Source organism: Lichenostomus cassidix, chromosome 9 (assembly GCF_008360975.1).
Source record: "Lichenostomus cassidix isolate B80296 chromosome 9, HeHo_3.0, whole genome shotgun sequence".
Taxonomy (NCBI): domain Eukaryota; kingdom Metazoa; phylum Chordata; class Aves; order Passeriformes; family Meliphagidae; genus Lichenostomus; species Lichenostomus cassidix.
Genome location: NC_139490.1, coordinates 21,856,835 through 21,883,410, shown reverse-complemented (window position 1 = coordinate 21,883,410; position 26,576 = coordinate 21,856,835). Strand labels below are relative to the sequence as shown.

At 40.0% G+C, this 26,576-nt stretch overlaps 2 protein-coding genes across 2 annotated transcripts in view; both read right to left on the bottom strand.

The window, feature by feature from the left end:
• WDR33 (WD repeat domain 33) overlaps positions 1–20,024 on the bottom strand; it is a 68,611-nt gene extending 48,587 nt beyond the window's left edge. Inside the window, exons 1-5 of the mRNA XM_085069798.1 lie at positions 19,867–20,024; positions 3,469–3,693; positions 1,643–1,711; positions 1,090–1,194; positions 358–453 (exon numbers count right to left, since the gene is read on the bottom strand). Coding sequence (XP_084925924.1) covers positions 358–453; positions 1,090–1,194; positions 1,643–1,711; positions 3,469–3,672 — 474 coding nt within the window. The 5' untranslated portion in view covers positions 3,673–3,693; positions 19,867–20,024. The remainder of the gene's footprint in view (positions 1–357; positions 454–1,089; positions 1,195–1,642; positions 1,712–3,468; positions 3,694–19,866) is intronic.
• Positions 20,025–22,307: 2,283 nt separating this feature from the next.
• POLR2D (RNA polymerase II subunit D) lies at positions 22,308–26,449 on the bottom strand. Its single transcript, XM_085069793.1, has 4 exons — positions 26,297–26,449; positions 24,580–24,760; positions 24,018–24,113; positions 22,308–22,910 (listed from the first exon to the last, which is right to left on the bottom strand). The coding sequence occupies exons 1-4, from the start codon at positions 26,367–26,369 to the stop codon at positions 22,832–22,834; spliced, it is 429 nt and encodes a 142-aa protein (XP_084925919.1). The 5' UTR covers positions 26,370–26,449; the 3' UTR covers positions 22,308–22,831.
• Positions 26,450–26,576: the final 127 nt, after the last annotated feature.

Genomic DNA, 26,576 nt, shown 5'->3' with positions numbered 1-26,576 from the left:
AGAACAATGATGATCTAATTATATTCAAGATGTTTGGGGGAAAAAATCCTTTACTTAAATGGTCTTCTAAATAATAAGAGTATTTGCACTTTGTTTCCAAAGTGTTTCTTTATTATTACAAATACTCATAGTACATTCTTGTGAACAGTTAATATGGCAGATGGAGGTGGAATGAGAAGCATTAAGTGAATTGCCTGTAGCCACAGCCTGACATGGGATCAGAGCAGAATAAAAGACCTCTAATGCTCCCACTACCACTCAGACCACAGACCCATGATGAACAGGGTGAAGATGTGTTCCTAAAACATGCTCCAAGACCTCAAAGAAATTTCCAGAAATCTTGACAGATTACTTTACCTGCAATATTGTTTCAAAATTGAAAGTCAATCCATTCCATAAAGTGAACTCCCCACTTGATGCACCAGTGACCAAGCGTCTCCCCTCAGGAGTCCACTGCAAAAGAAACATTTAACTAAACTGTGCAAATATGACATTCAAATATTTCTTCACAATTCTCCAAATAAATAATGAGCTTCTTCAGGGACTCTGTGGAAATGGAAGTAACTAAATGACTTTCTAGAGAATGCGAGAAGGCAAAAATGCAGAACTGTGCCAGAAGAATTTTGACTTTTGTAACAACAGGACAAAGCCCAGGGTAAAAACAATGAAAAATTCTAGCTGTAGAGAAGAAATGGCTAATTGGCACCAATACATTTCCAGCACACAATATCAATACTAAACAATACTGACATCAAGAAAAAGTTCTTCAAAGCTGCTGTGAGACTCAAACAGCACAGAGACCAAATTTCCTTTCTTTTGAGTCAAGGTATGTCAGCTCTCTGAAATGTAATGAGGAAAGCAGGAATTGCACCTCAAACTCTGAGAGTAAGAACTCTTGTGTACTCAGACCTTACCATTTATTTTCCTAAAACCCTCCACAGAAAGACTGGACACAGAAATAGTCTGCACATTCCACATGCTAGTTTTATTTGAAGGTGCTTTAACTGCCATCTTGTTTCTTTATTCAGTTAAGAATCAGACTAATTTAAATTAAGACAATACACTAAGTAATTCCAACACAGTACTCACCCTGACAACAAACACTGGGCATTTTACTTTATTAGTAGATGTACGAACAAATTTTGTTGTCACAGCATTCATAGGGTTGTTCAGCATTCCTATAGGAGGGACCAACTGTAAAAGAAGATAGAAAAGATTTACTAATGACATTTAAATCAGAAAATTCAAGAAAAGCACACATTCTAAACATCCATTTCTGGAAAAGCAAGGCTGTCATTTGCAGGGATATTACCAGAACTAAGTTGGTAGAAGTGTTTCAAAGTCTGCATGATTTAACAACTCAAACATCCAGAAATAGGATCTTCCAGAGCAGCTTTGCAACCTCAGTGCACCGTGAGAGTTCTTATGCACGGAAATTAAAAGTCTCTCCAACTTTAAGGTAGGTCCCTTCATGGACGTGGACTCCAACAGAACAAAATAATGTAGAGTGAAGATACCCTTCATAGCTTTAAGGCTTTTTGCAGACACAAAAATAACCTCAGCTGGAATGCAGAATCCTTCCTATTTTCTGGACAAATTTTATCTGCACAACTTCATCAGTGAATAGGAAAATTTTACTTACATCATTATAATATCCTGCATCGGGCTGTATCGCTCGCATATCTCGTTGGTCTCTCTGCCATACTCTATTCTGGAAAAAAGAGAACAACTCCTGGTTCATAATAGTGTACTACATTGTTAAATAACAGAAAATAACAAACACATGGAGATCCTGTTTGGGAAATTCCAAAGTGCTCCAATGATTTTAGAATAAACTCTGTTAAGACTTTGGACCCTGGAAAAGGAACATGTAGAATTTATACTCCAAAGGAGTCCAGAATTTTTAAAGTGTTAATTTCATGAGATTGAAGCAACTCCTTTGAAAATGAAGGTTAACAGCAGGAAAGCAGCAGTCCTATGTCAAAAGGCACTTTACTGTGGCACAGACAGTGGTATTTTGCTGCCCATTGTCAGAGGTTTATATTCAGGACAAGGATTTACACCATTAGCAGCTATGCTGATGAACTCCACATGAAATCCATACGAGCCACAAAGGGACCTTCTGCAGCACAAGCATGAAGGCAACACATTCAAATGGATGGAACTTAGAAGACCAAAGGATAGCAATGCCTTCAATTAGTTAAATTTTGTGAGTTGTCAAACAAAACCTTTTCAAAAACACTTCCAATGAATTTAGAATGAAATTAATTATTTCAGCTTTGTGCCACAGATCCTACCAATGTGGATCTGTGCACATATTGGAAAGAAGTTACAATTCTAGGTAAAACACTCCCAGCATACATCACTATAGTTTGCTACAACTTCTTAAGCCAAGAGCAAATTACACATTTTTCTTGGGTTTTTTTTAACAGACATTAAATTAAACCAGTTGTACTGAAGCCAGCAGACAAAGATCTGATTTTTTGTTTGCATGTTACCGTTTTAATGAACACAATTTTGAGGGTGCTTATTTCTGCCACAGTAAAAAGGTTCTGGACTTCTAAACCAGTTTGGTTGTGGTTTTTTTTTTTTTTTTTTGAATAGTCCACTACTAATAGAATCTCTTTTGGGGCATTCCTAAAACATAAGAATATGTTTAAAATGTTTGATGTTTCAACAGATCTTAGAAGGTAACAGATTGGTTACTAAGAACACCTTCTAACTTAACACCTACAAGCTACAATCATAGCATTCCATGGCCATAGCACATGGAATTAATTTCATCATATTTTTGCAATATTGCTGATGCAGCTGGAACAACAGCAGTATTTAGATTTTGTTCTACTCCTTCTAAGCTAACATGCACTACTCATAGAGTAGATCTTGGATGAGAAAATTGCATTTCTTAGGAAAGTAATGCCACCCCATCAGGTTAACTAAAGCATTTTTACATAAACATTTCTTCAATAAAACTTAAACGTTAAGTTTTTCTCTCTTTATTAACTGTATAGAAAGGGACTCTCAGAGACCACAATGCAAGCTGAAGAGCTATTTAGTAAAATGATGAGAAAATATTTTTAGTGCCCTGATTTCAGAGAGGAAGGGATAATGGCTCATCTTCCATTTTAGGAAATTTCTATTTCAAAAGAAAAAGAAGAACCACCACCTTATAATGAGTTTTATGAAAAGTCAGAACAGGACACAAGATACTCAACTGCACACCAACTCGGAATTTCAACACAAAATACAAAAGTTGGTATTTACACAAAAGAAGCTTTATTACCAATGCTCAACCTTCTCTTTTTATTCACAATATATCAAATTTACAAGCATTTGTCAGTCTGGTTGAAAATGCAGCAGCAGATGTCCCAGTATTCCAGACTGTTCTATGGAAACTGAGAAGCACAATCCCATATTTCAGGAAGAAAAAATGGTTTTCAAACAAAATCAGACAATTAATTTACTAACCTCCAAATATTTAATTACAGAGGGGTTGTAGTCTATGGTCTTTCTGTTGACAGCTTTTCTCATGCGCTTCCCATCGAAGGTGAGCTGCTGCATGGCTTGCTGCTGTGCAAAGTCAGGCCTTTTGTAGAACAGCTGCCGAGGCGCCTGGTGCTGGAACCTCGGCATGTGGAAAAAGCGGGGCGGGGAGCCGATTTCTGTGGCCATGGCTACGTCCTTTCTGAAAGACTGCAAAAAGTGAAACACTCTGTTAGCACCTAATAATGACAAAATCCCCACATTAGGATCTCCCCTAACTGAAGTTTACAAGGATGACTAACAGCTTCAAAAATTACCGTTTCTTGGCAAGAAAACATTTGCAGGTTCCTCTGAATAATAATTATTTTTCCCTTGTGCCACATAACACCAACATTAAAGCAGTTAAATACTTTTGCTCTCTATCAAGAGGAATGTTGATTGAAATACATCACTATTAAGTTTGCATTACCACCCCTAAACTAAAAACGTGCAGGAAAAGAATGTCCTCAGTAAAACAGTATAAATAAATGCAAGAAATGGCAAGATCCTTCAACAGAGGGTATTTCAGATTCAGTATTAAAAATAGGAAACAGCACATTAATTATTAATTAAACTATTAAAACAGAAAAAGTTTTCAAAGGTTGACTCAACATCTTATTCTAGGGCCTAAAAATAAAATTACACTCCTTTCATGTAACTTCTTGTAAATGGACCACAGATCACATTCTACTTGTAGGTATACTTTCAATTCCGTTACAGCAAAATAAATGAATCACAACTCTAACAAGGTTTGATAAAAGTAACTGAGTATACTAGCCCCACAACCAGACTCACTGAGAATGTTAAGAAAATGTGAGGGGCAGGCAGAAAATTTCAACATTCAGAATTTTTATGACAGAGGGAAATGAGTGCAAAACCTAATTTTCAGTCCAAGAAATCCTTAAATGAGGAGACCATAACTCCTTCACAGGAACTATATATACAAAAAACCTACAATATACACAGTGTTTAAAGTATATTCTAACTTCAGACTAAGCACTCACATGCTGAACCAATGAAAGCTCAAAATTCATTTCAAACATGTTCTACCCCATATCCTGAACTCATTTTGGAAAACACTTTAAACCGAAAGAAACTGGCACTGTCATCAAGGGAACCAAAAAACACCTAGAAACGCTGCTTTGCACAAAGAATTAAGTGTTTACACAGAAACAAAGTGCATGTAATAAAAAAAAAAGGAAATGACAGATTTCTTTTTTAAAAAGATTATATAATCTGCTTGTAAATTCATGAATGCACTTTCCTAAGTAGTTAAAATACTCATATCCTCAATTTGAAAGGGCTGAAAAGTTGTTTCCCTGCCAATTTTAAAATTTTATCTCACTTTTTTGGATCCCAGTACTCCAAAAACATTTCCATTTCTCAAGTAGCAAAATAAAGCTAAGATAGAAATGTTAGATATCAAAGAACGTTTAAAAGCAGTGCAGAGCTTGATTCTTTTTAAGAGGTTCTTTCTAATCACTAGGAGCAGGTTGTCCTTTAAATAATCATCAGGGAGATGGTTGGCACTCAGCAGTGATTAGCTCGGCAAACTTAGGACTTACACACTTCTTTTCACTGCTAACCAAGTGTGACAAGCCAGCTATAAACAAGCTACCTACAGCACCCAACTCCTCTCTACACAAACAACTCCCACACTGAAGCCATTACAACTTTTCTCTGTTCAAGACAAACAAGTCCAAACTAAAACAGCACATTTCCTTGAATAAAGTGAGGAAATGTAACACCTTTGGCAAGTGTAGCATTTTATTAGATTAGCTGGCAACCGGAATGAAGTGGGGGGGAAGACAGAGAACAGCTTTTAAAAAACCCTCATCTGGTGGCTGAAAGACTCATTTGCCTGAAAGTTGCTCCATACCAGTTGCTCTAATCAGACACCACATGTCTCCAAACATCTCCCACTCTAGAACATCACTGTAACACACAGCTACTACATTAGGGCTGCCTCAAACAAGGTATCCAAACTTTCTCATGCAGGAATAACTTCAAGTCACCCTAACGGGATCTCAAATTCTCTTACAACTTGGCAGGAGGTATCAAACTGTTGTACAGAAGGTTTCAGTGTTAAATAACAAACTTAAAAATTTATTGTGGGGGGTTTATAGCAAAAAAGACAAAGTGGCTTCTTCAAACGAGCAGAACAATCTGGCACTAAACACACAAATCCATTAAGTCTCCCAAACGTAGTTTTAATGCTTATTGAATAGTCTGGGGGAAAAAACCCAACAAAACCAAACAAACACAATCAAAAAAAAGCCACAAAAAAAAAAAAACCCACACCACAAGAAGTCCCAGAAACAGACAAAATTTCCAGTACTACTCTTTCTCAAGTCTGGTATAAAGGAGTGTCAAACTTCAATCAGTGCTTTAAACAAGAGGGAAGAAGTTATGCTTGCAAAATCATGCATCTGTACTCCCTAATGGGCAATGCAAAAATAAATATCAAGAACTGAGACCAAGAATGCAGACAAATATATATGTTAGGCCTTCAAAAAAAAAATTTGATCAGCTGTATTTGCGAGAAAACATTACATAAAAATCTACTTTTTTTTTTGGAAACACTGCACAGCAACAAGTTAATGCTTTATTTCCATGTTCCAGAAAAAAAAAATTGCTGAAGAAATTTTCTGCATTACTATCACTGGTAAATAAAGCATTGAATATGATATGGGTCAATTTAGATTGCAGTAGTTTTAGGTGAGTCCAGCCAGTGTCTAGATTAAATTAGTATAAACAACGTTCACTTAAGATGCAGTCCTTATCAGCAAAGCTAGGACCAAAGGCATAAACGTGTTAATTACACTTCATGCCTACAGACACTTCCACAATGATGATTATGACAAGACAATAAGTGACATGACAACTACAACAACATGACAGGGGAGAGGACACAGAATTAGAAAAATGAAGCATTTATATTCTGTTTCTTCAACTTTTGAGATCACTGTCTCTATCCCCAGAAGTCTTCCACCTGCATATACAAACACTGCAAGACGTTTTGTTAATCCAGTTGCTTAGGATCATCTTCTTCTAAAAATTACCTCAAATATTATGTTTTATCCACACAATATCCTCATCATGTCATGGGTGCATAAGACAAGTATATAATCTATGAACAGATACATAAAAATTATGTGCACATGTATATACATGAGTGCATATACACCCCAAGTGAAGCTTCCAAACAAAAATGCTTTAGAAAGAAAGGGTTTTGATACACAATCATCGAATTAAACTAGAGCATTTTTTCCCCAAAGACCTCTACTCCAGTCAAACAAATATACTCATTTAATGCTTAAGTTATCAGAATCCTACTTGGGCTTTTGTTGGGACAAACCTAAGCCTCAACAGGCTCTCCTTAGGACCTTTTTTATCAACTGCAATGTCAGAATTCAGCAATGTCTATTAGCTAAAGTTCCTTTTGTATAGGCAGTGTGAGAAGAAACATGCAAACAAATATTAGACAGCACCATGTAATCCAGGGTAGTAACATCTAATTTCCTATTTTAAGCGAAGTACCAAACTTTTTCTTTAGAGTTATCAACAGGGAAGAAACCGTATTTCCCTTAGTTCATACAGTCAGAGGCAACAGTAGGATTTTTTTGCAACACTGGCATAAGTCAGCTCTTGTTTGACAGGTGTATTAATGCCGTCAAGTAATCGGAGGAATGTTACTGGAGAACAGAATTAAAAATGAAAAGAACTGATGATGATCTCACAGCCAGGGCAGCACGGTGTAGAGGCAGATGGATCTGGGGAGATTCTTTGCTTTTTAAAAGGAGCAAAAAATTACACACAGTATTAGTCAATTACAGAAAATGGTTACCACTCAATTCATGTACCCAAATAAGTCTACTGGCATTTAATGTAGTAGCCTTGTTACTTTATCATCTTATTTGGATATGGTTGTTCCTTTTATATAAAAATGGTTCTTGCATTAGGTTTTGAAAGTTGACAGATTCTGACTTCAAGCATGCAACCAAAGTAATTCGCACATAACTTCACTAAATCAAAATAAAACATATTAGATTACTCAAACCAAACTAAAACCACCAAACTGGTAAAGCTTGGAGAAAAAGAGTGATGACTAACACTAAATACATCACTACTTATAGACAGCTCAAAACTGCAAGAAAAAAAAAATCTGATTAATGTAAAATCTTGACATATTTCATATGGTTTACACAAAAACTAAAGCTCATCGTTAATGAAGTGCAGTAACTGGTAACTCAAATACCCTTGCCTATTTAATGACTATATTTAATTGAAAGTGAAGCAAACTGGGTGAAATACCGTGAGTTACACATTGATCAAAAGTATGTTTCCAAATGGTAGCAAAGAAGGTTATTCTGCAGAATGCAAGCAACCAGTTACTTTGCAACTCCTTTGCTGCCCACTAAATACAACATGCTGAAGCTTAAAAGACATTGCCCTGATATGGCTAAAGCAGCTAAGGAAAGTAAGTGCTAAAAGTGTCCTGAGTATCTCTGTAGTACATATATCAGACACAGACTCTAAAGCAAGCACTTTCACAGTGTAACAGAAACAGTGAAGATTGACAGGAGTTACTTGCACTGCAACAGCACAAAGAAAGTGAAAACATGGTTTGGGATATTCTGGGAAAAACACAGAATTAGAAAAGAACCATCTCAGCTCCCTGAGGCTTAAGAATAAGGTAAGGACACCACAAAGCAAAGGCACCTCGCCAAGTTTATTGTTCAATATATATCTTTCCTTGATTAGCAAAGCACTTTTACATCTACAAAGGTACAGATAACTAACTTCCTTTCAGTAACACCTTAAATTAAAAATTCCTACTAAAAATTCAATTAGTCATCTCTGAGAAACTGTATCTCTACGTTTTTAAATTTGTGTTTTAAGAAATCTATAAGCACATCTGAATAAACATACCTATTCTGAAAAACATTCACATCAAATACATTTCAGTGTTATTCCTTTCCCTCTTTTACAGAGTATCAACACTTAATATCCACATTCCAAAAGATCTGCCTTTCTTTTGTCCTTTGGAAGAATGTGCATCTCTGCTCTGGAGACCTGCAGTGGATCCTTCCATGGTTTCCCTTTCCTGAGGAAAGCTCTTTCTTGGTCTCCTCATCCAGTCTTTTTCCTTTCCTGAGAATCATACTTCTTCCCAGTGCAAAAGAATTATGTGAAAGGATATATTCCAGACATGAATGTTCAAATTTTTGCCAAGCAAAAATTCTTCAGCAAGTTTTTCACGTTTTAGCAAATAAAAAGGAAATAAACATGCATGTACACACACCACGTCTCCATTACACAGAAACAGAGCCAGCCATCCTGGTTAAAGACTGAGAAGACTGACAGACAAGTTCTTGAAATCATAACATTTCCACACAGGGGGTTACACAGAAAAAAAAAGATTCTTCATTTCTGCAAGCCATTTAACTTAAACTGTCTTCCAAATATTTTAAACTAAATTAGTTAGAACCGAAATAATTTCTTTTAAATAGAAAATGAACCTGAGCAAAAGATTAGTTTTGAATCAGTGTTTCTACATAGCCCTTGCTTCACTCACTGACCAGAATGGAGCAAGAGGAGCTGTAAGTATGCTTAAAACCTAGCAGAATCAGAAAATCAAATTACCAAAACCACAGTAAAACCAGCATTAGCAGCAGCAAGCTTCTACCACAGTTTTCTGAAGATGCACTTGAAATCTGCCAAAACTAATTTGCATGTCTGCCAATGAATTAATCTCTCACAGCAGATGAGATTTTTGTTTCTGCTCTATTCAAATACCATAATTTTTCTGAAGAAAATATTAATCTTACTTTTCCTTCACTGCACGTAAGATAAATCCACTCAGAAAACACAGAAGAAAATATGAAAAAAAAACCCCTATGCCAAATTGCAGATGAGGTGAAGAACATATTAATTTGACTAATTCCCTGAACTGCTTTGTGTTTCAATTTCCTACTGCATTGGAAAAACATTTAATCAGATTCACAAACAAGATAACCTAATGTCTGTAAATTCTACATCTTTGTGAGACAAAAAAATCAAAAATCTCATGTAATTTTGAGCACTTTTCTTATTACATGTAGGTTGTATTATTTTTATTTTGGAACAGATTTGAGACAGATTAAGCAGTTTCATTAGAATAAAATCGTATCTTTTTCACTAATTATGTGAGAGAACTGGTGTAGTATGCAGTAGTATAAAATATAAAAATTATATTAAAATACATATTATATAACATAAAATAATATATACTATATATTACATGTATATTATATAAAAATAAAAATATAAAAAATTAGATTCAATAATGAAGTGCAAACTTGCCCAACTTTTTAGTCAAAAGCAGACCTGTAACAGTAAAAAGAATTATGTAACATTCTTGACCTCTGAGTGTTTAAAAATCTTATTCCCACTTTTGAATTACATAAAGGCACTGCAGCATGCATTTTTGTGCATTTTTATATGCATATCTCAAAACATTTTCAACAAGGCATGCAGATGTGACTACAGGAAGTTTAAACTTAAAACCAAAACCATTCTTACAGTTTGAGAGATTCATTAATTACCTACAGGTGCCAGAGGTACACAATACACCAAATCCAAAAACTCAAGGCAAAAATACTGACCTGTGTTACACAACACTGCTATTATGCAACATCCCTATTCTCTGCAGCAAGTACATTTTCCCTGGGCTTTAATGCTGTGCTCCCAACATGCATCTGCAGCCATTCTCTATTGTACTCTGTTTGTGAACTAAACTTTCCTAGAAATGGGGTTTAAATTCTGACCACGCAAATAGACAGGGAAGAATTTAGCAGCTTTTCCCATTCCAGTCCTACTGTTCCAATAGAAAATGTAAAAAATAAAATAAAAAGCTCATTCTTCATTAAAATTGCAGAAACATACTTAAATTAATAGCTAAGTCACAATAAAGTACTCTGCCCACAGATCTGTTCTTATTTGGAAATACTCCAAAGCTTTATGTTTTATGCACAGTTGAAAATCTACTACACTGGCATAATCAAAACCATAAAATGCAGAAGTACTTTTTTATCCCTTTAACTTCTGTTCTGTACTTTCATAATGCCCAATTTCACCATGAAGCTCAAACCTTTGGATTTTTAAAAGAACTCAAAACATATATACCCACGGAGTTTGAAAGGACAGAACACGTAACATGGCAAAACGTGATCATGTTGATGCAGTTTTGGATTCAAAGGGAATCCAAATTTCTCCGCAGAAAAAGGAGTGCTGATATTTAATTGACAGAAGGGGCCTACACCATTGAAGTTTCAAATATAAACACAATGCTCAAGAACCTCTGAAACAGTAGAGCAAACTTACAGACAAATGAAGCTATGTAAAATCCCAAGGAGGAACACCTTCAAACAGCCAGTCTGAGGGTCTCGGGTTACAGAGCCTGGGGGACAAGCTTCAACAGTTGAGCCTGCTTAGCTGCATGTAAGTTACATATACTTGAAAATTTCCTTTAAATTTTGGATTTCTAGCACTCAACAAATACCTAATAATCATATCACAAACATTCCTCATTTTATGCTCAAGCTGAACCCTTGACTCATTCCAAAACAGACATATTTACAAGAGATCATGTGCTTACATACATTATAAAAAACCCTCAAAATACTTTAGTTCACAGGACCCAGACAGTTCCTGCTTTTACCTCTCTGGCTATAGTAGAGAAAACTACTTTCACAAATGTAACAGCCTGGAAACACTGCCTTTCTGCATCTCAAAAAGCAACTTCTGTGAGCTAAAGTTTCTTGAGCTGTACTTCTAAACAAACATGGAAGCAACCACACGCAGCATGAGGATGTGTGGCAGTTTGCACCTAAACCTCAGCTAGAAGATAGGCAGGATTTGGTTTACTCCCATGATTCTACTATTACCAATTCAATACCTTGGCTTTACCATAAAGTTTACTCACAATATTTTAATTTTCTTTTCAATTAAAACATTATTACTCCCTCTAAACTTCCCAAATACCCCTTTATATCAACTTCTGCTTAGCATGTGCCAAGGCTTGCATTTAGATTATAATATTTTACTGTGAGTCATTGTGATAACAGCAATTCATCTTAACTAGCTTAGTTTTCATGCTAAAGTGATTACTGATGCTGCCTTACCTTGAAGCTGCTACTTTGTCAGGAAACAAAACTTCAGGATGGACATTTAAATCACATTAATGTGCCATGACAAATGCTAAAAAAATTACATATGAAGAGTAGTTTAAAATTAAAAAAAAAAGTGCCTCTCATCCTTGCTAATCCTAAATATCAAGACACTCTTCAACTGGTTATAATAACAAAACCTGGTGAACAAAACAGTCATAGCTGAATCTGTGTGAGACGCTCCTCCCAGTTTCATTCAATATGCAGTTTGCCTTACTTGAGAGGAGAACATATTGCTGTTCCCTATTCACTTGGCATTGACTGTAGCTCTCTGATTCTCTTCTGTGAGCCTGCTGTGCAGCCAGTCATTCTGCAGCTTGAACAAATCCACGAGGCTCTGCCTGCCCATGGAGAACTCTGCAGGTCTCCTTGCTGATTTCCAGGTGCTCCTAGTGACCCATTCCTCAAGTCCCTCTTGACTCAAGTACTACTGTTAGGTACATAATGGGATGGACAGGGACAGACAGAAGGAGAAAGAGTGACAAGAAATTCTCAAAAAAAAAATTCTTCAGAGGACTTTATTATCAGTGGAAGGGAAAAAGACTAGAAAGACTATGGCAGCTTGTAGGGCAAAACTTAAGCAGGGAAACATAACAAATTGTCTTTGCTTCAGGCACAACCTACTGAAATTCTGATGATTAATAAAACAAAGTCCATATAATCTAGCAACAGTTTGTCTTCATTCACACTATGGAACAGAAACATACATTTTAATATACTAAACACAGCTAAGTATCTGGGACCCTAAGAGTTGCATATTCAATGCTGACAAGACACCAAAGTCTTTTTAGGAAAATTTGGGAATTAGTAAGAGTTGCAACTTGTTACACAGATTTACTTTTCACAATCTTTATCTGATGAATGATTACCAAACATATCCAGAACTATTGCGACATTTGCTTTTCCACAGAAAAGAAGCTGCAAACATCTGAAGAATTAAGAAAATCTCTACTTCATGACCCAAGGAACACTCACTCCCTGCCCCTCTCTCCGTCCTTTAACGTTACTCAGGCCCATCTTCTGATAAAGCAGTGCTGTTTGCCATACCAGTTTCTGAGCCAAATAAAGGCAGAAAAGTGTCTTAAGTTTCCATAACTACGCAATTGAAGTCTGGTGGAGGTAGCAAGGTGCAGGATGATAGTGCTATCATGTGTGATCATGTGAAAAAATGTGCCTTTATATGGTGAGAAATGTAAGAAGATTTAAAAAAAACCCACAAAAACCAAATAAAAGCAATCTTTTTCCAGCAGTTATTAACCATATTTCAAAGATCCTTTTTCTACTTCTCTCTCCAAAAAGACATTTTACACTTCAGTAGAACACTTCAAGACAAAAGAACTTTTAATTTCACTGCATATTTTAATGGTAAAATCCATTCACCACTGATGCCTATACCTTATTGCATCCAGAGGTGGAGACTTTGTGCAGAGCCTTCATCTTCTGGGCACCTCAAGGTTATTTACACAGCTCGTGCATTCAGTGTAAGAAAAGAAGAGACTAAACAACTGTACATCCACACTGCAGAATAACTGGCCGATAACATACCACCCTACAGTATTTTCTTCACAATATCTAAGGAGGTTTTTGAAGGGATTTTTTATTCTCTTTTCATAAGAAGATGTAGCAGATGCACACATACTTATCTAAGATAAAAATTTGTTATCTGCCCTAACAGCAGAGTAGTTAAATCAGCAACTATGCTGATAGAAAAATAGGTGAATTAATACCTACAGTTGCTATGCCTAGACTTAGCTAATAAAGAGAGACCCTTAAACAAAAGTAGTGGAATTGCAGCAAACAATTCAAACCTTATTGAATCACACAATGTTGCTAAACAAGCTTTATGGATCCTGCTAATTATCAATGCTCTCCATTTTTGACTTACTGTTGAAGCCATGGAGTTAAAAAACAAAAAAACAGCAACAAATCCCATCAAAAACACCCACTAAATTAAGGAAACAGTCAAAGAAAACAGCACTTCGAAAATTATTTTGATCAAATAAAGTTCTGACTGAAGATTATTTATGTGGATGAAGATCTTCAGAAGTGTAGCTTCTCACTATACGCTTCAGTTAAGATTTCAAAGTGTAGCATATATGCAAACTATTCTTTTGTCACAGTTTGGTGTGGAAGATTAGTGCATAACCACAGTTTGCTATTGGTTAGGCTAGAAACTGTTTAATCCCATGAGGAACTAATTTACAATAGGAAAAAATAAACAGTGGTGTTTATTGTAGTTTCATGCTTGCAGTGTATAAAGTTACAGATATCACTTGAGCAGTTCTAAGTTTTGCCAGAAATTTTCACCTATTTTCAAACATAACCAACCTAGGTATTTTTTCCTATAACAAGAAACTTTCAATACTAGAACACTTTCTAAGATGATGGGTGATATATACACATCTCATACAACTGAAAATTAATTAGAAATGCACCTTCTTTTAACCAGAACCAGAGAGCAGATTTTTTCCAGGAATACGTTTTCTGGTCTTTGCTTGTGGATTATGAGCCTGTATATTGTTATGAATATATTTATGTATAGATATGTATATATACACACTGCTGTAAAACCACATATAATTTCTTTAGTAAATAGCCTTTACTTTTACCATTTAGTAGTGTTCAAAAATAGCATGTGATCATTTTCTGTACCAATATATTACTCAGTAAAGGAAAGTCAAGCTCACATACATCAAACTCACACAAAGCCTTTCATGGAGAAAGGGTTCAGCACCAGATTTTCCCATAATAGAGGAAGAGTCAAGCTCCCCAAGAGAATAACAATTCAGTAGAACAGCACATCACCAGAGAGCTTCAGTTTTAAAAGCTGGAGTTCTCCAAAACTCTAAAATCCCTTAGCATTTCTTTCCTACTTCATATCTCCTGCCTTGAGAATATTGGCAAATTTTTCTGTCAAAAGCAGCACTTTTATCACCAGTTCTAGGTCAGTATTTTCATGTTACTACACTGAAAGCTTGGCAGATGTGGGTTATTATATTAATCAAGAGTCTACAAAAGGTTTTACTAGGAATAGTTACTTTATTTATAAGGTTTAGATTTGCTAAGGAGACCAAAATATTTGCATCCATCCATAGAAAAAGATTGCAAAATATGGTTTGAGGACTGATTCTAGTATAAATTTAGCTCCCAACTCCGTAATTGAGCAACAGTGCAAATATTGCAGAATGAACATACCATATCAATACTCATTCAGTGCACTCCAGCACCTTCCAATTCTGCAGTCTTCCATTTTTCTTGTGGTATAATTGTAACATTTCACTAGTCTCTGCAAAGAGGTGCAATGGTTTGCTGACAAACCCAGCCCAACAGGAAGAAATTTTCAAAGGTAGGTGTTGATTTTCACTGGGATGGGGGAAGGAGGACAAGGGTAGGAGTTGCTACTGCTTATTGTGACCACACAATTCAAGTGCAGCAATAGGTACTGAGGGAAGTTCGGCACTGTGGGAAAAGTCCAGACAACTGCTGAGATGACCCAAATCCAACCTAAAGCTGCTGAGACCAAAAAAAAAGCAGTCCTGGCTTGACCCCAACTGTGTGCTCCCTCCTATGACCCCTCCTTCAAGCCAACATGAATATCTGATGAGCACACTGGACATACACCTAAGAACTGCTCTGTGTTATGACACCATTTTTGCTAATATTGGTCAAAACTCAGAGCAGCCTGTCAGGCAACTGATTATTGAGTTCCAGGGAATGACTCTACTGACCCAGAAGGAAAACCAAAGGATCAGATCAGGGGTAGTTACCATTTGGCAAAGCCACGCCACATTAGACGACTGCAACGGTCCACAGGCTTCAGGCCATAAATCCAGCACTTCCATTAGCTGGAGCAGTGGAACTATGTAACCAGCTCAAAGTGCAGCTCCTATCAAACTCAAAACTGCAGATGAGTCCTCCTGTACCCACAGTAAAATACAAACCACTATGCTGCCAAAACTTCACCATGAATACAACTACACCAAACCCAGAAAATACTATAGACTCCTTGTTACCCAGTCTCTGGCCCCTCTTTAAAAACATAACACATTAACATATTCTTTTGTATCCTGTTTTTTTTGGATGTGGGATAATAACTTAAAGAAATCCTCAAATGTTTAAATCCCAGATACATGGAATAATTCAAGTACCCATGTGCCCATATTGAATTATATAAAACATTATTATACAGAGCTGATCAGTGCCAACAAATCTATAGTTCTAGTGGCAAAACTGCTGTTGGCCTATCTCACCAAACTCTTCAACTTCATGGCACTCACTTTTGAGTAAAGTCACACGTGAGTGACTAAGAGCTATCTAAATTACAAGCTTCATGACCAACTGGTTTGAATTAAAACCTGGTACTGTAGACATGATCATAATTTTAGGGATGTATTTTCAAAAGAGCTGATGTGTTTTATCAACTCAGAACAGTGCAGGCTGCCTCTCCACACACTCCAGCCACCCAGCACACGCTAAGTCAGTGCTATGGCAGAGAAGGTATTTGCCATCACCTCCTCTTTCCCACCTCACCGGTTCCAGGACAACTGTTTCTAACACACAGGCCAAAACCGAAAAGTGAGCCAGATGAAACCCAATCATCTTCTGCTCACAGAAAGGGTCCCCCTGTACAGCTGCCTTCACCACTTTATCAACTCTGGTACCAAAAGTGGATAGGCAGAAGAATATCATGATTTTAATTGTTTTAAAGGACCAAAACTTCTAGCTTAAATAAAGTTTACAACTACACAGGTAGTATTTTCAAAAATTCAAAACTTAATAGAATTGATTTTTTTGAACCAACATACTTCATTATATTGAAAACTAATTAAATAGCACCAATGAGCTCATATGGCATGTTATTGTTCTTCACATCAAAATCAACTAAAAGTGAGCAGAAATTTGGAACTGGTCAGATTTAACAACAGTGTTTAGAAAAAAGTCCTATATAAAGGAAAAATTAAATAGAAGATAAACTTCTAACTTTTTCTGATAGATAAAAATGTACCAGGGTTAACTTGATGCAGTATATAAGAGGAAGAAATGTTTTCATGTGTCTAAAGAATGTGATAGTTTTTATATTCTATATCTGTATGCATATGTAATGCGTATGTAAATGCGTATGTACACCTATATGTAATTGTTTGAAACAACACAAACTTTATCAGGGTTGGTCAACAGTGAAATTCAACACTGTAGAGCAAGCCTTCCTTCTAGTAGCGAGAGAAAATGTGATGAAAGCCACAACTAGTGAAACTGCTTAGAACAGAACTCCCAAATTTGGTGCAGAGGTAGAACAGGAACAGTATCAGTTACCTGAGTTCCAAAGCATTGAGTAACTTGGTCTCTAGTATCCCTCCAATCACAAAGCGTGCTGTACTCATAGTGACTGTGATCACAGGACACAACCAAGCAGGATCTGTAATCACTGTAAACACACTGCCTTGACAGCAAACGTGTTGGCAAAAGCACTATTACCACACAAGAGAAACCAGCTTACTTGCTTTCCTGCTAAATATACACTTCATACCCCATTTCAAGTTTCACAACAGAACGACTGGTACACCCAGCCTGAATGTGGAGAGCAGGTTGAACCAGAAGTGACACTATGGAATGCTGAGTAGCTTTTTTTAAGTACTAGTGGGCAAGAACAGATTGCTGGGAAGTTTAGCACCACTCAGAAAATAGGTGACCATGGGTGCTCCAAACTGAGGTAAAATTAGTAGCAAAATACAAATCAAAACCAGTTAGCTATCAAAAAGTACTTCTCTACTCTTACCTTCAGATATTTTCTATGATAAGAAGCAAAACCCAAGATTACCTTAAGGTTTTACTCTTTTGAAAGACCCTTAGCACATCTCCTTCCCACCACCAAGCCCTAAAAATGTTCACTTCTTCTATTAATTACACCAGCCAAGCCTGCATATCTGTATTTTTACTTCCAATAATAAAACAATATAGTATCAGGAATGAAAATATGGCAAATAAAGAACAAATTTTGTAAAATTCACAAACACACTGCAGATAGCTTCTGGCTTGTTTTTAGAAGTAGTTTTCCAAATTATAACCTCTGCCTAAGTAAGGCTAAAATAATTTTCACTTCCAGTATTACTGAACCAACTACTGAAATTCCCTAGATACCTGGCTAGGAGATGCACAAAGTGAAATATTTTGCAAGGAATCATCCCAGTACTAAGTCAAACTGTATTCCTTCCATATTACTACTCAGCCTAGTGTCTTCTCCATGATTAGCTTTCTCAGGTGAGTCAGAGGACTCATCTGCTAGGGATGGGAACAAAACTGCAAACTTCTTATCCCCTCCTCAGATCAAAGTCTCTGATGCAGCAAAAGAAGGCATACCTAGTACCTCTACCTCAAGCACAATTTAGGATTATTAGGTTTTTCTTTCCTGCGCTGATAACACAAATACAAAACTGATGAGAAATGTTCAATTCGTATACCCTGAACAGTCTAATGTTTACTGTTCCAAGGGCTCAATGGAGGACCATCGCTTCAGGCAACAGGGAAAGGGAAACACAACTGTTTGTAGTGACTGATATTTAAGTCAAAAGCTTTTAGCAGCTCTAGGAGTAGTTACTCGCACCTAACATTCACTGCAGCTCAAAGGTTTCTCCTCCCACCAACCTTTCAATACTTTAATTTATTTTCAGTGTCTACATTTTCAAGTCTTCTCATTAGAACTATTACAACACAACTGAACAAGATGTTAAGAATCAGATTTTTGAAATATGTTTGGCAACCATATATTCTTAGAGTAAGATGATGGCAGAATATTGCAGCAAATCACTGAGAAGTAAACGTCAGTTTACTTTAAAAGGATTTGGGAGCAGGGAACCCTGAAGAAGTACTTTGGCACAGTAACATTTGCATACTATAAACTCACTGACATGTAATATTGCCTCTCTTAAAGGAGGGATAGTACAGTTTGAGTTAAGCATAACAGAATCAGCATATGCTGAAAGAAGGATGAGAGACTACTGCCTACGTTGAAAAACAGATTCCCAATTAGTACCTACAAATTGCAAGTAAGGATATAATGAGGTACAAGATTTGTAGAGCACAGGACTACTCACCAATGACAATTCTCTCACACAAACAAACATCTTCAAGCAACTGTTAGTTTTAAAAAATATTGTATTTGAGGCCACACAACTACCTACTCATAACAAAGAAGCTAACAGTCAGCAAGAGAGAAACAAGACCCTGCTCTAAGAGGGCAGGAAGTTTAATAACTTTTTTCCAAGGGAAAAAGGCTGAGCTATTTTTTTTCAAGTTGAACAGGTCCCCTAGGTTTGCTACCCATGCACAAGCTGATGAGTCTCAATCACTGGAATGTGACACTACATGATCATTAGCCCCTCCACCATGCCAGCACAAGCAAGTGCCTGCTGCACACGGCTGTGTGTTATTGCATTGCAGGGAACATATTCTAACAACAGTGTTGCTGTACAGCATTACCGAGTGCAAAATATGAGCAACAGCCCTCTCAGGATCCGTAACAAAAACGAAGATAATGTTTATTAGTCCTACAGAACGAAGACCGTGCTTTACTGACAAGGGCAGTTATGTTACTTCGCATCTGAGAAGCTTAAATACTAACTCGTCTGTAGGTTTTTCTTCTCTCTCCTTAGCATACAGAGAATTACCCTTATGAAGGACTATGTAAGTATAAAATTCGACATAGCTAACATGGCCTGTAATGGCCAGAGCCTATCTTCAGGCAGCCACAACCGATCTCCGCTTAGACACAAGGCCAAAGGAAGAGTAATATTAAAAAATACTACAATTAAATGAACTAGAAAAGGACGGGATTGAGACGCTGGGACGAAGGCGCCAACAGACACCTGTGCAGAGCAGAGCAGAGCAGAGGGGCCCTGCTGCCCGCTCGCACACCCAGCCCTCACGCACACTCCAGCCCGGGGCCCGGCCGCCGCGCTGGGCCCTAACTGGGCTCCCGCCGCTCCGCAGGGCGCCCCGGCCCGGCACCCCTTGTTCCCGCCGGCGGCCCCCGCCCTGCCCCGGCCGCGCCGCTCCAGGGCCGCGGCCTAAAGATGGCGGAGGCGCCCGCACTTCCCCAGCGGCTCACCCGCCCCGTCCGACGCTGAGCCGCACTCACCGCCCAGCCAGCCTCTCGTACCGGGACTCCGCGCCCCACCGACACCTCGCCGCCCGCCTCGTCCCCCTGGCCCCGGCAAGCGCCGCCGCCGCCTCACGAGCCGCGGCCGCCCGCCATCTTCCCTCCGCCTCCCCCGCCAGCAGCGCACGCGCCCCACGCCAGCGCGCACGCGTACTACGTCAGGGCGCGCGGACGGAGGCGCCGCGGCTGAAGGGCCTCGGGCGGCAACGCGCGTGCGCACTTGCCGTGGGGCGGGGCGCGCGCCGCTTCCGCGAGCCCGCCCGGCTGGCGCAGGAACGACAGGGTGGAGGCGCGCAGGGCTGTGCGCATGCGCAGAGGGGCGGGCGGAGGCTGTCCTGCCTGCCGCGGGGCCGAAGGGGTCGCGGGTCCCCTGAGCCCCGGGCTGTGCCCCGCCACGAGAGACCCCCGAGTCCCGGGCTGTCACCCGCCACCAGAGACCCCCGAGTCCCGGGCTGTGACCCGCCACCAGACATCCCTGAGCCCCGGGGTGTGACCCGCCACCAGACATCCCTGAGCCCCGGGGTGTGACCCGCCACCAGAGACCCCACCAGAGACCCCCCCCGAGCCCCGGGCTGTGCCCCGCCACCAGACATCCCTGAGCCCCGGGGTGTGACCCGCCACCAGAGACCCCCCTCGAGCCCCGGGCTGTGACCCGCCACCAGAGACCCCCGGGCTGCGGACTGTGACCCGCCACCAGAGACCTCCGAGCCCCGGGCTGTGCCCCGCCACCAGAGACCCCCGAGCCCCGGGCTGTGCCCCGCCACCAGAGACCCCCGAGCCCCGGGCTGTGCCCCGCCACCAGAGACCCCCGAGCCCCGGGCTGTGCCCCGCCACCAGAGACCCCGCGGGCTCCAGGCTCGCCGCGATGGGCAGGGGTGGCCAGACAGGTAGCTGCTTCCGGGCACAGCTGTGTTCTGTGCCGCTCCGTGTTAGTTCTCTGATGCTCACCAAACGCCCAAGCGCTACAACACAGGCCGCCTTCTGTGGCTCCCAGAAATACCTTTGGAATGGGCTCTAGGGAGCTGGTGGAGTCACCGGGCCTGCAGTCACCATGTCTGAGACTGGAGGTGCCACTTAGAGCCATGGTCTAGTTGACATGGTGTTTGCTCAAAGGCTGGACTCGATAATCTCAGAGGTCTTTTCCAACCTAATTGATTCCATGATTCCCTTCTCTGTCCTCATTACCGGGCTTCAAAGCACAACAAGCAAAACCTACTAATCTCAAAACTTGTAATTATCTATTTGTGTTGGATAGTGAAAATCTTCTGAGATCATTTACAGATGGCTAGGTCTGTTACACTCCTCCTTAATAGTCCTAAGGGTGCTTACAAAGGCATATTCAAGTAGTAATGTGGGAATGTAGATAAAGAGATGTAGAATGGCTTTTTTTCAATGAATGAGTTGGGATTAAGTCCTAAAAGCTTGTGTGTTTAGATGAAAATGTCTTAAAGCTGCTTGAACAGAAATTTTGCAGAGCAAACCAGGTTCAGCGGGAGCAGCTATGGGAAGCATATGCTGTATCAAAAGGGGACACTAAGCTTTATAAACTAAAGATTGACCACTTTGGTTTTTCTTCTTTAGTTCTAATTATTCTGACCCTGTTAAAGTTCCTGGTCAGTTCCAGATGCATGTCTGGTTTAGAGACTTGCAGAAGCCACTGCCACTTCAGCACAGACACAAATGCTGTTTGAGGTAATGTGCTCCCGGGGGGTTGTTGTCACACACCAGTGCAGCCTCTCAGCACAGCAGCAACATTACATTCCTAGTAAGACCTGAAATAATATTTTATTTCTCTCCCTTTTGCAAAGTCAGTGAGACTCTATGGCTTATGACCACAAAGTGTCTTAACACATCTGTCTGCCTCTTTGTCCCAAGGCTCTTTCTTACAAAATTTTCTTTCTTTCAGGTGTGGTGGTAAAATTACAAGATTTTAAATGGCTGGTTTAAGAAGTTTATCCTAACCAAAAGAACATTCCTTTCAACTAAAAGCTAACAATTTGTGATTCTCCCAGCACTGGGTGCACCAGCAGCCATCCCTCCACTGTGTCACATTATTTATGGTTTGGTTTCATCTCAGAATTAGGGCAGTTAGCAACCTACTTAAGGAGACCATCCTTCCAGGGGTGGATACCTGGCTTTGTTAACATCAAAATTACTGGTTTTCTTCACCTTTTTCTTTCCTGTAATAGGATACAGGTTGGGTGTCTTCAATAACTTGGCAGAGAACAGGGGAGCAGAGAGGGAGATGCTGCCCCAATGTTTTCTCACTGTCGTTGTAGTAACACCTCTGTCTGATCTGTCCTAAACTGTACTTGGGTTATTACACTCTTGAAGTCCCCAGATCTCCAGGATCTATTTATCAAAGAGGTCCTCATTAACCAAAATCATAACATGTGCCTAATGTTTATAAACCACACAACTTTAATTTAAAATATCTTTTAATTTACACTAAACAATAATAGAAAAATATTGGAAAAAGTTACTGTCCTGATCAAACAATAAAACAAACAAACAAACAAACAAAAACACCACAGAAATTGATGCTGCCCATCACTGAACCTTCTGAGAACCAAGAACAAGTTTCCTTGTACTTAAGAAGTTCCTAAAACACATGAAATCACATATATATTTCTGCTAAAAAACAGAAACAGTGAAAATTTACAAATTTAGGGAGAGTGATTAGTGAAGAAACAAATACTTGAGCCACTGGGAAAAGGCCTTTTTTTGCTCTTACAGTACAGGGGTCCTTGCCAACATACAAAAGGAACAAACCAAAAGGACAATGCTAACCTCCAGTCTGAATGCACCTGTAGCAACACAGCACTGGAGTACCCTGCATCCACAGCTACCCTCACTCAGCTGGGAGCTGGACTGATGCAGAGGGCTGAGAAACCGCCCAAGTCCTCAAGTTTTGCTGTTCAGATAAAGGGGTTGAGGGTTAACCTTAATACTGGAAGCTGCGTTTAGTCTGAATGTCATCGAGAATCTGTTGTAATTCTTCATCTTCAAACCGGCCCTCCAGGCTGCAAGGTAAGAACAGTAAGGGACATTAAAGGTTTCAGGAATAATCTCTCCCCCTTGATTCATTTCAGTCATAACTCTCTCCTGTCAGTCTCACCACACCATCACCCACTGTATGTAAGCACCAGGAACCGCCTGTGCTCTAATCCCTATGCAGTGCTTCCTCTTCACATGACGAAACTCCATTCTTCCCAGAACTTTATGCTAAGTAATTTCAAGATGTGTTTTCAAAAAATGCGAGGTGGGTGCAGGTTTAAGCAGACCTTTACATGAAGTCCATGTATACACATGCTCACAAGCCAGCCCATTCTTGCTATGAAATCTTAATGTAAAATCATAGAATGTTTGGGTTGGAAAGGACCTTGAAGATCATCTCATTCCAGCCCTCTTGCCATGAGCAGGGACACCTTCCACTATCCCAGGTTGCTCAGAGCCCTATCCAGCCTGGCCTAGAACACTTCCAGGGATAGGACAGCCACAGCTTCTCTAGGCAACCTGTGACAGGGCCTCCCCACCCTCACAGGGAAGGATTTCTTCTCATATACCATCTAAATCTACTCTCAACTCTCAGTTTGAAGCCATTCTCTTGTCTTGTCACTACACTTGTAAAAAGTTTCTCTCCATCTTTCTTCTATGCGCTTTTCAGATACTGGGAGTCCACAATTAGGTCATCCCAAAGCATTCTCTTTCATATAAAGACAAATAAGGAAGAAACTCTTAATTCAGATTAATGTTTCATTCCCTCCTCTATCTCAGGCCATGAAGTAACCAATCAAGGTATCAAGAAGCTACTGCTTCCCCACACATTATCCACAAAATAGTTTATCTGCTCCAACAGGAAAAAAAAAAACCTACAAGGAACACAAACACAGCCAGTTAAGAACCCCAATTTAAGAGGTTTACACTTGATCCAATAACAGTTCTCAGAAGCACATCAGGGACATGTACAAATAGTGCATTGCTGTCAGATCAATGGGTAGGGGAAGAAAGACCAAGACCAAGTGTTCTTCCATCAATGGAGTTGGATTGAAGAGAAGGCACCTGGCCATAGCTGGCTTTACATTACAGGGAAGTATATAGCAATCTTTGTACAATATGTCAGTGCTTACCTAGGAATCAGAGCTTTTGCTTCCTCAGCTGTCTCAGGACACAAGTTAGCCAAACATGCCAATTCAAACTTGTGGAGCTTCTTCTGGAGCAGTAAACTGTAAGCAAAGGCAACAATTTGATGAAATTACAAGACAGAAATATAAAGGAGCATAAACTGAACCAAATGTTTATCTTTTTGTACTGCTTTTGGCACTGAAGTCAGTTTATTCAGGAGGAAAGACAATATATAAATGCATAGAGGAAAACATGAAGTCCTGTCTGCTAACTCCACTTCCCCTGAATTGTTCTGCAAAGCCTAGAAAATCCTCCCATTTAATGCAATCAGCTGTCAATGAAATACCAAAACCAAAGCACTTCAGAGGGCTTGACCTAGACAAAGTACAACCCTCCATCAAGAATTAAGATTCAATTTCTTTAAATTTCTTCTTGTCGTTAGAAAGACAAGATTTCGAATTAAAGAACAAATCATTCAACAGCACTAAAATGTACTTTCACAGAACAACACCAGTATTATGGCTCCAATTCTCTAACTCAGTGTTCCACCCTAACTTTCCAACTGACCTCCGCACGCTGGCAATGGTTTCACGGTTTTTGAAGCGGCTGAAGCGTGCTGTGTAGTTCAAGGTTTTCATGAAGACTTCTGACAGCTCCTGCTCATCCTCTGCACTCTCGTTCTGCTGTTTGCGGTGCTCAAGCAGCATATGCACCTCTGAATTCAGAAGGGTTTCCGCAGTTTCAAATTCTGCAGTCAAGTGAGAGAACAACGGCATAAAAAAGGTGAAACATGTTTGAAAGGGGGAATTACACACGTTTTGTACTTAAATTTAGCTCTGAGTAATAAAGAAGGGGAAAATATGTTTCATGGCAGTTGTGTGAGTCTTTTCTTTAATGATTGGGCAGCATTTCATTCTGATAAAAATTACACCACTTTGAGTGACGATCCAAGGTGTTGGTCTTTTTGACCATGTATTTTACACTTGCAGCCCTAACATTCTGATTTTTTTATATTTGTGCAGATATTGGTTTTCTTCACCCAGTTTTGACAGAAGTTAAGTAATGCACGACTGGCTACAGAAAAAAATATTTAGAACTCTAAAACTCCACAAAATTCAGAAGTGATGCCTACAGTCTTCAGAAGTCTCTGAGTTTTTAAAGTAAATGTGAATATGGTTGAATGTTTTAAAAAAGGCTTCATTTACTTGAAAAGTTAATTGACCTACTGAAATTTTGTTATCAGAAAAAAAAATTAACCAATCTTAACAAATTTTGCCCCCCTTTTTAGCCAACTTTAATTTGATTCCTCATCACCGCAACCACTATATGTATTCCAATAACAAGAAGGTCTTTCAGCATCAGCAGTACAAGCTGTTCAAAGCAACAGGGTAAGAAGCTGCATCCCAGAGTGCCTGACAGCACTATTTTATACAAGCAGATACAGGGACGGCTAGAAAGGGACTGGCAACTCTTATTTTGCACTGAGCACTAAATTAGCATCTCACTAAACATGAGATTTTACCATAAAAACTTTCAGAACTTTCCTATTATTCATAACTCAAAAATGCAGCAGGGAATCCTTAATTCCTGCCCCTCCTTTTTCTCTCCAGGGTGGCTCTGAGGCGTAAATACATCTCTAGAATTTATACTGAGCTAATTTTCTGAAAAAAATATTCAGATGGTAAATGTCCATAGATACCAACTCTAGATCTGGACAGCTGGTTTCCTAACTGCAGCAGTATTCACAGCTTTCCAGAAGGGGTTAGTTTGGAAGGGACCTTAAAGCCCATCCCATCGCACCGCCTGCCATGGCAGGGACACCTTCCACTGTCCCAGGTTGCTCCAACCCTCTCCAACCTTCCAGGGATCCAGGAGCAGCCACAGCTTCTCTGGGCACCCTGTGCCAGGGCCTACCTACCCTCACAGGGAAGAACTCCCGTGTCAAAAAAAATCACTGAAAAAGTAAAGCTGATATCAAAAAACAGTAATCTTTTCGCTACAATCTGAGAGGATTTTTTTAAAATACCGTACACACACACACAGCAGCCCACATAAGAACTGCCATACCCTAGAGATCATGAGATCATTAAATAGATATAAATAATTTATTATCCTGACTTTTAGCACTCGAGGTTAGCGGTGGAGGGGCCGGGGCGCTGAGCAGCCTCTGGCGCACGGAGCCGCTCGGCGAGTCTCGCACCCTCACAGGCAGCCGCTGCCAGCCCCGACCCCCGCCCGACCACCGCCCGACCCCCGGCCGGCCCCTCGCCGCCCCTGCTCCCACCTTTGGGGAAGACAAGCTGCGAGGCGTCCTCCTCCACGTCTGCCGTCCGCGGGTCGCTGCCGCCCGCCGCCATCACCGGAAAGGCGCGGCGGAAAGGGCGGCACCGCCTCAGAGCGGAGGGGCGGTTCGACCGGGTAAGGGCGGGAGTGTCCCTGCCCCGGCTGAGGGGCGGGAGTAGCACTGCCGCGAGTGAGGGCAGGAATGGCGCTACCCAGGACGAGAGGTGGAAATGGCGCCGTCACAGCTGAGGGTTGGGAATGGCGCTGCCCCGGCTGAGGGC

Coding starts and splice junctions, on each gene's coding strand:
- POLR2D (XM_085069793.1), bottom strand. CDS start 26,369: ATGGCGGCGGGCGGCAGCGACCCGCGGACGGCAGACGTGGAGGAGGAC. Junction 24,114..24,579: donor ACCATTGCCAGCGTGCGGAG/GTCAGTTGGAAA, acceptor CTTTGCTTACAG/TTTACTGCTCCAGAAGAAGC. Junction 22,911..24,017: donor GCAAAAGCTCTGATTCCTAG/GTAAGCACTGAC, acceptor CTTACCTTGCAG/CCTGGAGGGCCGGTTTGAAG.